This window comes from Gadus macrocephalus, chromosome 4, assembly GCF_031168955.1.
Source record: "Gadus macrocephalus chromosome 4, ASM3116895v1".
NCBI classification, from domain to species: Eukaryota; Metazoa; Chordata; class Actinopteri; order Gadiformes; family Gadidae; genus Gadus; species Gadus macrocephalus.
In genome coordinates, this window is record NC_082385.1 from 21,161,318 (window position 1) to 21,175,512 (window position 14,195).

The following is a 14,195-nucleotide window of genomic DNA, read 5'->3' on the forward strand; positions in this document are numbered from 1 at the left end:
ATGGGAACACCCACAAATGGTGACGCCATTATCGGAGGAGGGGCTAGGAAGCTGCGCACGCCGATATAAGTAGCCGATCTCCGGGTAGACTCGCTGAAAAGCTGCTCCCGACCAGGTTTGGTTGCGAGCGTAAGTCACCATGGTGATACAGCGACGCTAAAAGAGATCGACTTTCATGGTACAGCTAACCCAGGCTTTCAGCTCAACATACCTCGCTAACCCTCTAATCGAGTTTCGTAGTACAGACCCCTGGATTGGGCTTTGCGGGTTTGTTTACCGGCGTTGCTATTGTTACAGGTCTTGCGTGTTCCAATGGTTTATTAGGTATCTAATAAATCGCTGTCTAATCAATACTTCATTCACTGCCTCTTCCGTGGTCATTACAATATTATGAATAGACTGCTCTGTAATAAAAATAAATAATTATAATTATACCAGATACATTTTCAGTCGCACCGGTGCGCCCAAATAAAATATTTGGTCGCACTACCCCGAATTCTAGGCGCATGTGCGCCCAAATTAGGCGCACTCTGGAGCCCTGGTCATATCTTGAAGTAATGCATTTATTATTATTTTAACAACCACTGTTCTGAATTCCCCTATGAATTTGTCTGATGTGGTCATTCCGTCAGGCAGATAGTAATGCTCCCTTACCACTAGGTGTGGTCCTTTTCCATTTGGTAAACATTGACGCTCAGTCGCGGATTATTCTAGTTTGTTCCACCACGTAACATGGAGCAAGTGTATGTGTGCGTTCTTGACCAAGTGAGTCATTCTTTGATATTTATATTGATATTTATGTATATACAAAAAGTAAGAACAGTACAGTTCACTTATATGTTAATGTTGGGTCAATAAGTTCCACCTATTCAAGTGTTGCGCAACTTTACTGTGCATTCACGTCGCAGCCGCGATTGCATTCGGATCACGGCCATTACACATGCGCTCATTCGGAGCATTGTAAATCATTTATTATTTCCCTGTTGAAGCCAGCTCATTTATGTACTTATATTTGGTTGCATTTTGGTTACATGCAGATACCACACACATTTGTGATTCCTAAACCTGTTTGCACCTGAAACTTCTTGAGGACCCATAACATCAATCTCTGCCTAAGCTACTCCTTACAAGAGTCCCGCTGTGGAACGAGCAATCCACCTAATCTCATATATCATCCGCAAACGTCCTTCAATTCTCAACAACCACAGTGGGGTGATATTAATATGATCAGTCACAATCTGAAACTCAGTTTAGTGTAATCTTAAGAGGAAGTGTATCACTATCAACTTCACATTTGAAGACTGATTGTTTGGGGAAGTAGGGGTTTAGTTGGGGAGGTGTGTGTGTGTGTGTGTGTGTGTGTGTGTGTGTGTGTGTGTGTGTGTGTGTGTAGTCTCTCTCTCTCTGTGGAGTCTCTCTCTCTCCCACTAGGCTCTGAGAAACATATCTCTTCCACAAGAGGTCCTGCTGGCATAAAAACACTCACCAAAACAATAAACAAACTGGAAGGCACATGGAGCTGTCCTTAGGTCACCCTGATAGCCATGCTTGCCTCACGCATACCCCTCTCACCAGAGGTAAAACTGTTTTTTTGAGCTGAACTACGTGCAGTGGATCACTACTTAATGAATGGTGTGTGATTTATGAAAATCCTGGGCGAAACTCATCTGTGCCTCAGCCATTTTGCTACGCTACGAAAACTGCTTCTTGTGCGCGGTAGAGCGACATATTAGCTGTAATCAACTGAACTACGACCGCAGGGAGGGAGCGAGCGAGCGAGAGAGGAGCGAGATTTATTTTGCCTATTCATATTACTTAAGATGAAGTCCACGACTCTTAGGTCTCGGTTACACTTTTGTCGTTTCATAGTGTCTTTTGTGACAGTCTCGCTTAACTTGAATGCAAACTCAATGGCTAGAGAGGTCAGCCTGGCCTATGGACACGCTTTGCTTCCAGCGGCCTGATGGACTTGCCTCGCCACTGTTTTGCATCCATGCTTCCTTGCGTCGCAATACACAAGTTACACGCATTTTGCAAAGAACTGTTAAGTTCCCGGGGGTTGTTTTGTTGTCGCCTATGTGAGCCAGGGTGCATGGGTTGGTGTGCCTTGTGTGAACTTGGCATCACAGATATTCAAGCCTTCATTTCAGCATTCAAGTGTGGAGCGGCAAGGGGCCAAACACCTTTTACAAATTTCCGTATGCTATTACATCACTAAATTCACTTCTGATCATTATTTAGGCGAGATATCAAGTGTCGATTTTCAATATAGGCAGTTTTACGGGAATTTATGGTGTATTGAAAAAAGTCAATCTTCTCAGAGTTTAGATGCTCCATTAGCGCCTGCGTGGCGAGCTAGCCAGCCGGTCAGTAAGAGAAGGTTCTATCTGCAGGCTTGGGCGTTTCCGTCATGACACAAGAACGTTTTTTTTTTGCTTGCTATAATCCATGAAACAGGCGTTCCTGGTGGCGTTTCATCGACCAATCACGAGGTGTTTCGAAAGGTATACTTGGTTTCGAAAGGTGTACTGTGTTTCGCAAGGTATACTGGGTTTCGCAAGGTATACTGCGAAGCAGTCGCATGGCATACTATGCTTTCCTTCGTTAATGGCAATTTTACCTCTCATTCGATTTAGCAATCATGGAGCCCCCACTTGGCTAACGTTAGTTCTATGCTACTCGTACTTACTACTAGATCTTATTTTGAAACTTCTGTTTGAGAAAATCGGGTTCGGTGTTGACAGTGAAAGTAAGGTCGGTTTATAGCAGAGTTTCGGTTGTCCGGTTATTACCGATCGTTGACCCGGGAAAAAAATGAGGAAGAGCGAAATTTCTTAATGTCCCCGGTGAGAATGACCAATGGAAATAATTCCTTCCACAATTTGAATTGTGTATAAATATGCTAAAGTGGTCATTTGTTTAGCCAATTCATGTCAAACAATGAGGATTTTTGATTGACCCGACCCGCCGATATTTCCCAACACTATCCTTGAGCCGGGTCGGGCCGGGCCTTTGATCGAGCGTTTGTGTTTTTTTGGTTTTTGTTATCATTGCTTTATTGGCCTAATCTGAGGAGAAATCGATGCCATAAACAGAAATATTATAGGCCTTTATTACACGGGTCTTCTCAATGCCGTGGAACGCTCCGTTCACTTGCATGGGTAGTAGTCCGGTAACTTGTCAACCCCAGCGTCTTCGGTTGCTAAGTGACGTCAACTTCTTCGGCGGACTATTTCACTGCTGATCAACACTACGAATGCCATGTGAAGTTATTTTCCAAATAAGATTTGAAAAGCTTTGGAATTTTATTTACAACACTATTTACATGGTTTTTGAGTAGTACACTTTGACATTTTAATCCAGTTCAGCAAGAAAGGCGACGAAGAGTAAGAAGGAGGCGTTCCAGTCTGCTTAAACGGGAACCCCCACCACACGAGAATGCCCATTTGTGTCTGCAGTGGGATGATATTGGTCAGTAACGCTCACAGAGCCCGCCCCCACAGACCACCGCCCACTGCAGCTAGTGGAGCAGACCACGGAGGAAAAGCAGGCAAACCACTGTTTAAAGAACAGAAGCAGTATGAAAGGGGACTGTTGCTATTTTGTGATTGATATAATGTAATGTATATTATAAATTAGGGCTGCAACAACAAATTGATTAAATCGATGAAAATCGATTACAAAAAGCGTTGGCAACGAATTTGTCATTGATTCGTTGAGTCTAGGGCTGGCCCGAATGCCATTTTTCAGGCTTCGAATACTCGTTGGTTTTTCCGAGCGAATATTCGAATACTCGTTCCAGAAAAAAACACCAACAAAAACAACATTAATAATCCCTATATACTCCCTGAACCGATTTTGACCGTTTCTGCATATTTTGTTGAAGATTTAATAGCTTTTGAACGTTAATTAGTAGGCCTAAGTAGGTTGAAGTTCCTTAGTTTTTCCCTGTGAAAGCGAACAGCTGCTGCTCCGTTCCAAATCAGCTGTTCTCTGCCATCTCAGCCCTTACGGGAGCTTTTCAATTCATCCTGGAACGTGCATCTTTTCAGGGAATTTGTACAATAAATCCATAACAAATACCGAATATTGATTGTCATATGTGTCCATATTATATCCATTATATTGACCGGGTATTCCCAAGACGCTCACGCTCTGCAGCAAGCCAGTCACAGTTGATTGGCGCGGCGCTGTACAGCGAACGTAAACAAACAACTAAGCCAGTGGTTTTCAAACTGTGGGGGGCGCCAGAGTTCTTCAGGGGGGGTGCGACGTGAGAAAAAATAAACCCGAAAAAACCCCTGAAAGACGTACTTCAACTGTAGAAGTAACATAACTAAATCAATTTTGAACCGTTTATCTTCGTGCAAACCATTAAACAAATCTACACACTTGTATCTTCAATACTATCGAAACGGAATTTTGATAGCATTTATACTTTTTTCAGAATCACAGTTTTAGTTTCAAACCGGCGTCGTTTTCAGTTGCCTATAATAATTTAGGTCACCATAGCAACGCCGGTAAACAAACCCCGCCGAATAGTCGAATCTCTGGAGTGAAAAGGCAGATCTGATTCGACTCAGAAAATTCAGAGTCGGGGACCCTGAATGAATCTGTAAACTGGCAGTTTACACAGATTAAGATGTTCAAATGTATTTAAAAAAGGTTAAGCTAAAACATGCTTAGATAAAGTTGTTAAATTGTGTTTAAAAACGCAAAAATATGTTGTAATGTTTCAGAAATATGTTTAAAAAATATGTTAAATTTGTTTCAAATGTTTCAAAAATATGTTCCAAATGTTTTACAATTATGATCGGAGATGTTTGAAATGTGTAAAATAATTAAAATAGCTTTCAAAACACAGGTATTTAGAAATAAAAAATTGGGGGGGGGGGGCTCAGCTGAATTTTTTTCTCTGAGGGGGGGCTCACTCTCACACTTTGAAAACCCCTGAACTAAGCTAAGGTTTTAAGTATTACTTTTCCTCCAGAGATCCCGCTAATGTTGTGTTATAAAGTAAAGGGAAACAAGATATCTATTCTTCCGCCACCTCTCTCAATCAATGAATTTTTCAGATTCATTGATTAATCTGAAAAATAATCGACCGATTCATCGATAATTAAAATAATTGTTGGTTGCAGCCCTATTATGAATAGACAATACATTTCGGTGTAGAGCTGAGGAGTAATTAAGCTTCAATTGTATCGGGTGTTATAGTCTGGTTTTTATTTTTGAGGACTGCATGCGGCTTCGTTGCAGTGCACAATACAAGTAGGAACACATCTCAAACTGTCAACAGCGTTCTGTGTGCTCTTGACCTTGCATTCTTCCAAGAACGACTAGCAAGTACATTCCCACGAGAACACAAATCCTTTCTTTGCATTCATGGTATTGAGAAAGGCCCACAGACTGGAGAGACCCTGTGTCCAGGTCATTGGAGGGGTCCAGTAAAGACATCTAGGTGAGCGTGAAGAAGGAGACATTGCTACACAGACCGATTCCAAAATCGTCCAAAAAGAAACCACATGGGCATTCACGGCACACCTGGGATTGACATGCCAGATGTTTTGTGTGAACTTCACAGGGAAGAGACAACCTGATTGGCCAGAAAATGCTCAGAAATAAGGCAGAAGCCGTCTAAAGATGAACGCAGATTCATCTTTAGATAAAATCGGACCTTTGAGCAACAAATGACAGGGGAAGGGAAGAAGTGGGGAGAACAGCCATGACTCACAGGCTTAAGACTGGCCTGGATGCATTCCTGCTATTGTTTCAACTGCTGTACTGGAAATGTTTCCCTCTGCAGTTTGAGTGACCTTGTAATATCATGAAGAACAAAAACCCATTTCAAACTAATTGTTCTTAGGCTGCCCATTCAATCAATATGATAGGGGGTTGGGGGTGGGGGTACATTTGGGTTTTGTCGATAAGAAAAAGATGATTGATGATGAAGGGGATTTGCACACACACACACGCAGAAAAATTTGCAATTCATCTTAATTTTTCCCCAGATGCATGTTGAAAACAATCATGCCACTGCGGGTCTGTGACCCACTAATCTGTAGTAAAATATGAATAGGTTAATCCACTCACTTCAAAGCACAGTGGTCAAAAGTCTAAAATCGCCAAAAACAACATACACCATGCAGTTTGGTGCAACATGAAGGATTCTGAATGAATGAAGGATGTGGAAGAAACAGACATCGGAGTACCCGACGCAGTCGTTTGAGATTAATAATATTGTCTGGAGGCACACTATATATGATAGTTATCTATGCATAATATTATATCATTTAGACATAGAGCTCCAGGACTCCCGCCAGAGCACCCAAGGGTGCTCTAGAATATTTACAGAACACGGCCTAAAGCTCTGTGCGCTTCGCCACACACGAGCGCATGGTACTGTGGCCGCAAGCTGTTCAGGGCCATACCCCCCCCCCACCTTCACCTGCCTCTAAAAAAATGGCACGTTTGTGGAAAGCTCATTGTGGGAATGGCTCGTAGTGGCTGTAATTCGGCACCAAGACAGCATTTCTTACTGTACGTCCACACCAGAAGCGAATTGAGCTACCAAATCGCCGGAAGTCATTCACTTTCTATGGGCAAGAGCGACCAAAGCGACCAGCGGCCAAAGTTGAGCGACCAGAGCGTCCAAAAAAATGTAAAACTGTTGAACTTAATGCAAATTACTATGACGCGTTTCAGCAGCAAACCACTGACAGGCAATCGGAATGTAGACGCTCTTCGCTTGCGTGGATCCCGGGGAACACCGGCAGGCACTTTTGAATTGTACGTCATGAGCGACTTGAGCGACCAAAGCGAACAGAAATATTCGCAGCAAAACTTTATGACGCTTTGGTCGCTTCTGGTGTGGACGTACAGTTAAACGTCTTCAAGTACTGTATTAGGGGCCCACTAACACCTATATAAAAGCATCCATAAAGTAGCATGCCATGGGACCTTTAAGGTATCAATCATGAAGATTTTCATGTTATGATTGCCACTTAAGGCAATGTTTGTTTTGGGTGAACAGGGCTCTACAGTGCGCCCATTTCACTCGCAAATTCACTCGCGAGTGAATATTTCGGCATGCGAACGAGAAAAACAAAACAGGAGCACGCGTGCGAGTGACTTCTCCACAGCGCACTATACTGTGCATTCACACCAAACGCGAAGGGGCGAAACGATTCCATACAAAGCAGCGATTCCATTTGCAGCGCGACACTTTTGCCCGGCACGGGCGAGCGCGTTCACGTGGATTTCAGATGGATTTGCAGCACGCCACTTTTGCTCGAGTTGAAATATTTAAACTTTGCCGTGACATTCGCGTGATGACAGCCAATCAGCGTTCAACCGCGTGGCCACTGAGTGACGTGCGTAACGTAACAGCCAATCAGTTTTCAACAGGCAAACCGTTCCCTGCAGTGCAGTCCGGGGTGAACCGCAGCATGGAGGAGAAAGTGATTGTTGCCGTTTGCGACTCCCCGAGCTCTATATAGAATAGTATATAATATAATTGTATTGTATATACAATATCACGGCCAAAAGCTGTTTGCCTCCGGATGGCCGTAGCACGGGGGGTTTGTTTACCTACGTTGCTATGGTTACCAGTCTCGTCTGTTCCAAAGGTTTATTAGGTATCTAAATCGCTGTCTAATCAATGCTTCATTCACTGCCTTTTCCGTGGTCATTACAATATTATGAATAGACTACGTGGAGAAAGTTAATGCTGTTACTGTAGTCGATAAAGTCTACAAATTCAACCCCCGACTGGTTGAAGGATTTCGGGTGGCTAGTTTATGATGCCAAGTCTGTACATTTTGTAAGGAATCCCCATCGGCAATGGCAGGCTCCTCTCTGTGTAGAACGGGGAATCCTAATCTGAAACGCGATGCTGTGGTGAAACACATCGAGTCCACTAGTTATTCTCGCTTTCCCGATTTCTATATAAATCGCACCCAGCCCAATAACCCTGGTACGGTGGAAGCTGAAATTGGTGCTGTTTTGTGTAGCCTAAATGTAATCTTGTCTATTTATTTGTCTCAATATTGCTTTAGTAAGTTGGTGCTGTTGGTGTGTGCAATTTCTGCACGCTAATAAATGTTCTAAACAACAACCTATTGTGCCCCCATTTTTTTTCCTGTGCTCCTAAATTCTTTAACTTAGGGGCTCGAGTGCTCCGGAAAAAAAAAGTTAGTGTAGAGCCCTGTGGGTGAAATACTTCTACAAAAACCTCTAATTATGAGGTTTCCAGATTGGCAGGTTCTCTAAAATGCCTTGAGTAGGGTGATTGTATGTAGCATTGACATGGTGTCATGTCACACGCTACATGGAAGGGGAAGGGTTCGGGATGGTACTTATTGATTTGATGGGTAATAAATCTTATTGACTTCAAGAAGTGGTTTGTATACATACAGTATACATTTATCTACCTTTATATATCTATATATCTTTCTCAATATCTCTATTATTGCTTATCTCTTATCTATATATATCTATACCGAGTTTGTTGACTTCCTATTCTTTTTGGAGGATTATTTGCTTCTTGCTTCCCATTCTCTTGCAATGGCATACTTAAAAATCAAAAGCAGTTCTGAGTAACCAACGGCGGAAAATAATGGGGTTCAGCACCCATTACTCCCTGGTGGACGGCCGGGACAGAGGAACAGAGGCAGGATGGGGTACAACACCCCTTACTCCTTTGGATTGATGCCGATAGCGACTAGGGATGGGCATTTGAAGGCATATCAATATTTGAATATTCTATAAAAAAAGAAATTGGAGAGACCGGTTAACCAAACTACACAAAAAAAAAAAGTGTAGCGCACTCATAATGTAGCCTGAAGCTCTTCCGTGATCTGGCCTTCACTAAACAAATGTATTTGTTGTCCATCTATTAGTCAAATAAATGAGGAAGTCAAATTCAATTTGTTGAGCATTTTAGAGGGAAAAAAAAGTACCGGTGGATATCAACAGAACTCCACTTGCAGCGCATGGGCCTGCCTTGCATTACGCATGATGCACATATAAAAGAACAACAAAAATATATTATGTGTAAGACGGAAATACAGTATGTCTAAAACATTTCCAGTTAACATAACACATAAGCCCACCTACTGCATGACTCATTCTTGTTAAAAAAAAAAAGCATATCTACGTGCTCGGGGGATAGGTGGGTGCGGAGGCGATTTACAATCAAGCCCGCTGTGGAAAAGACTCTCTCCGCTGGAACAGAGGTTGCCGGTATAGCCAATTATTCCAATTATTAAATGGCATTAGTATACAAGTTTAATGAACAATATGTAATTAATGTAGCTAATGAATATATTTAATTAACCTTAGGCAAAAATTCAAAAAAATCCGCTACAGCTAAAGTCGAATACCCACGTCATTTTGTATATTCGAATAACAGTGCCCATCCCTAAAAGTGACCCTCTCTCCCAAAGCCACGGGTCGGATCATTTTCGGATTAACAACAAAAAAGATAACAAGACAAATGTGACTTTAAATAAAATCTTTAAATGTGTAAAAACAAAATAAAGTGAAAAATTAGGTAATAATCCTGCTTCCTTTAGGCCTAGTAAATATTCAAAAAAATAATTTAAACAAAACAAAGTGCAATCTGAGGTATTATTCCTTCTTCTTTCTAACATGGATAGTAAAATAAAATGGTAGCGAAAAGTATGGTAGCGAAATACAGTTTGTCGGGTTTTATTTGGCATTTTGTAAATCCATTGATTTCTGTTGGAAGACTCATTGCTCGTTGACCGGAAACAGAAAGGGGGGGTGGTTGTAGTTTTTTCGCTCGTTTCTAGCCCTACTGTTGATACAGAGAACCGAGTGAAAAGACAATTTCCGCTTCCGGTTCGGCTTCCGTTTCAAAGGGATTTACGAAACTCCAAATAAAAGACGACAGAAACTGTATTTACGATACTTGATTAGGAACATCAACGTACACCACTAACCACTCGGTGAGTTGCACATTTCGTTTATTCACTGGCTTTGTCTTCATAAGAAGACCAGCTCGAGGAGATGAACGTTATTCAACGAGTGGTACTGTCAGCAATTTAATTTGATGGACACCACTAGGGGATTAATTAGTTCAAATACATCAAAAGAAGACGTGCTTTCCAGCCACTTTCTGTGCCTAGCGAGTACAAGGACAATGTGATGATCCATGACCGCAGTGATTATCAAGAGCCCTGGCTGGGTCCCTTCCTGGGGCTTTCATGTGACAGCTGAGAGCCGACTTGTGACCCTGAGGCGATGACTCACAAACAGCAGAGAACATGGAGCAGTACTTTCTATTAAAGGTCATTAGGGAGAGGATTTTCTCTGTATGCAACACATTGACTTTCACCTCAATCGGGTTGGGCTGAGCGAGATTCTAATAAATTCAATGCATCACAGCCAAGGCGCCCCCAATGTATCGGCGCTGAAAACTAAATCCCCTATTCCCCAAAATCAAAACACCTCGTTCTCTCAGCAGGGCTAAATTCATCATCCACGTCGGGCATGGCACCAAAATCAATGAGCAGGAATGAGGGGATCAGAGCGTGACCTGGTATTATTATTACTGGGAATGGGGGTTTAATGAATGAGTGGAGAAAAGAAGAGTGTTATTTTGTTGTAAGTGTTTCACAAGAGGTTCACAAAATAAGACATGATTTGAAGGGGTTGGATTCAATGTGCAGTGTGCTAATTCTTAATAACTACTTGTTACATTTGTATTGGATTACATACCTGAGCCATGCTACATCAGAATAAGGAATGATTCTTTTCAATCGTGTATTAAATTATTATACCATGACCTGCACACCAGTAATTTCAACTATACTAGTTTTGAGATGACCAGAGAGGATCCCATTTTTATAATGTGTCCATATGCAGAGGGGTATGATACGTTTGCTGTCGTGGACCGAGAGGGATGTTCAATGCCATTCTTTAAAAGACAAAATGGAAAATATGAAAGAAAGAATGAAAAATACTCAACAAGCCAACAACTAGGGAAATGAAAGGTACGTTTTGTTCAGATCAATGCTCCAGTGAACGTAATCTCATTTTGAAATCTTTAGATAACTAACAAGAACCACAAAGCATAGTGAGCTACTAAAATGGCACCCACCGGCGACGTTGACCTTCTCTGCGTTGGTAGCGCTGGGCGCGGCTGTGACGGCCCCGGTGCCGTTGGTCAGGTTCCCCCCTGTGCCGTTGTAGATGTTGTCCACCTTGGACTCCAGCTTGCCCAGCCGGAGCATGATGTTGTCCAGCAGCACGGCCAGGGTCTTCTTCAGGTCTGGAGGGGAAGGTCACCCACAAAGCCCTCAAACATGGACCACAAATAACTGCTGGCTAAGATTATATTTCTTCAGAATGCATCATGGGATTTTTTATGGCGATAATGCTCCATTTGGAGAGAGCACAAGAGAGTTGTCACATTGTAAAATTCTAAATAAATTAAAATATAAGGCTTATCCAAACTTTGTTTCGCCACGTCTCGCATGAGAAACGCTGGAGCAGTTTCAAACACAGCGATGGTACACTACCCACAATGATATAATAATTATATTATTATTATAATATTACAACAATTACCCTGCACTTTTAACACTTACTTCAACCGTTATCATTAACATTCCTATTCCCTATGCTTCTATACCTTCAAAATTTAGGCAGGCATTGTTATTTTACGATGTATGTGGGCGGCAGTAGCTCAGGAGGTAGAGCGGGTTGGCTGGTAACCGCAATGTTGCTAGTTCGAGTGTCGAGGTGTCCCTGAGCAAGGCACCTAACCCTAACTGCTCCCGATGAGCTGGCCGTCGCCTTGCATGGCTGACGCCGCCGTCGTTGTGTGAATGTGTGTATGAATGGGTGATTGTGAGGCAATATTCTAAAGCACCTTGGGTGGCCGCTGGTTACAGAAAAAGCTCTATATGCAGTCCATTCACCATTTACAAGCCCTATAATAATAATTAAAAGGTTCATCGTTTATCAGGGGCCAAGCCGAATGCAGACCTATTTCTTCACTGGTTTTAAACTTGAACTCTTAGCACTCGATAACATTAAAATAGCCTCAGCCTGGGTCTTTCGATGCATAGCATACAACGGATATGACCGTATGTCAAAGGGGTTAAGAAGCATGCGTGTTAAAAGTTTTAGAATCGCTCCCAGTTGTACTATTTGGATTAACTTTAGCCATCTTAATCTTGGTTTCCTAAAGTACACCAGGTTGGGCGACGATTTCCCTAAATTCACATGCCTTTCAGCACCTAAAGTTGATTGGGCTTATTTGGCCATCTGGCGGCCATGTTGATACAGATGATGGGATCCTTAGGAGCATTTGTTCATCATGAGGAGAGAAAAATAGCAAGAAACGATCATGACCGGAGATGAAAGTGGCCAGGGAATATGTTGATTGCTATAGTTCCCCCTATTGCCCAATATGGATAAAGTTCAGAGCAATTAATCTTGACCCATCGGCACAACGTTACATTTCCCAAGGAGACAGATTTGATAGCGACACTGCCTTCTCAGGCAGTCTGCTATTGCGCAAGCACGCAGGTGCGCAGCTAGCACGCAATTCATACTTTGAAGTCACTTGACTACCATGGCTACCTGGAGGGCAACAAACGCTGACAAAATGGCGACGAACAGCGGCCAGCCAGGGGAATTGCAGCCTTGCAGATTTCCAATAGGCCTACTACAATAATCAATCAACTATTTAGACCATAAATGTTCAAATTAGATATCAAGAAATGATAAACATACTCGGAACTTGTGATCCATACACAGCACCCGCTGATGTGCTTTGAAGTTGGCAACGTCTCGACCAAACTTGGAGTTTGGACATATTTACATTTATCTTACAGAGAATCTGTCACCTTATACCGCACAAAAAATGAAAGCCTACAAAAGTGTGGATAGCAAACTTTTTTTCAAGAGTGGATGGGTTAACAACGTTGTCGTATGGGAGGTGAAAAACAGGAATATCTTCATAATCAAAGCAAAGGTGAGTGACTATCTAGCTATCCGCAAAACGATCAACAAATAGCTTTTTCTGAATCAAATAACATCTTAAGTAGCTCTTTTATTGACCAAGTAATGCGGTAGCGTCCTCACAAGTTACATTTTCTCAAGCATTTCTGAAGTTCCAGGGCAGCGGAGCTTTTTGCTGCACTCTGAAACAAAACTTCTTAGGATAGTTTAGCGACGCCTCCGCCAGTGTTGCCAGGTTGGGCCAGATTTCTCGCCCAATCTGGCAACACTGACAATCCCTATGACGGCAGAGGGAGGGTTATTTTCAATTTGAAATAATCGTAATTATAATATGTAATTGAACAATATATATTACTGATGGCAAATTCTAATCATGGAGACAATAATAATTGTTTTCTCCTTTTCGGATGGGGTAAAAAGATAACCCCGGCTTCACTCCTCGGCGGTTAGTAAATCCAATTGCACAGCAACTATCTGGCATATCGTTTTCACCTTAAAATACCAATTTTAGTTTTGCATGGTAGAACTGGTGACGTCCTGGCAGATCCTTGATTAGGTTACTAAGTTGCTAGAGAACGTTGTACTTGCCCGCCAGCCAGTCGTCGTGACGTCACGTGCAAAGTATGAATACTCCCTTCAAGAGCTCTCATTCCACAAGGTATGTGATGTGACACAGGCTGGTAGCTTGAAGAGCAATCATGGCAAGCGAGAAGCAGCCAAAGCTATCTTTTGAGGGATGGAGGTATTCCCATTACTTCGTACTCATTGAAACTAAGGGGGTGAATACGAGTACACCGTTCCCTGGCCAGCAATTTTTTTTCCACTGTCCTTAACTCAACTGCCAAGTGCCAACCGCACCAAGCATTTGAAGGAAACATGCTAACATGAAGCTTGTAGCTCAAGATCCCCGGGGAAATATGTCAAGTCCAAGCACAAATACATACACACAAAGACATTTTCACCAGGTATCTAAACAAGGGTTACAGTATGTAACACTAAAATAAGCCCTTATGTATATTGTGTTCACCTATATGCCCGTAAGATGTATCGAGGCTATGTTATTTGATATTGTTTCATAGGGCTTTAGTGGTGGTGTTGAAGCCTATAATAACCCAATGTTTTCTTGTCAAGTGCTCAGTTTATGGCGTTTTTTTATAATAAAGGGCACAAAATAAATATCTGTTATGTCCTCAATAGTA

The 14,195-nt window shown here is 42.2% G+C and overlaps 1 protein-coding gene and 1 long non-coding RNA gene across 3 annotated transcripts in view; both read right to left on the reverse strand.

Annotated features, from left to right (window-relative positions):
* mgat5 (alpha-1,6-mannosylglycoprotein 6-beta-N-acetylglucosaminyltransferase) overlaps nt 1-14,195 on the reverse strand; it is a 136,918-nt gene that overhangs the window by 91,960 nt on the left and 30,763 nt on the right. For both annotated transcript variants that reach the window (XM_060048883.1, XM_060048884.1), the window contains exon 3: nt 11,126-11,296. In XM_060048883.1, the coding sequence (XP_059904866.1) occupies nt 11,126-11,296 (171 nt within the window). The remainder of the gene's footprint in view (nt 1-11,125; nt 11,297-14,195) is intronic.
* Nucleotides 2,323-4,224, reverse strand: LOC132456342 (uncharacterized). The gene is made up of 2 exons (XR_009525439.1): nt 3,255-4,224; nt 2,323-3,202 (listed from the first exon to the last, which is right to left on the reverse strand). It is a non-coding gene; the product is annotated as an uncharacterized LOC132456342 (long non-coding RNA).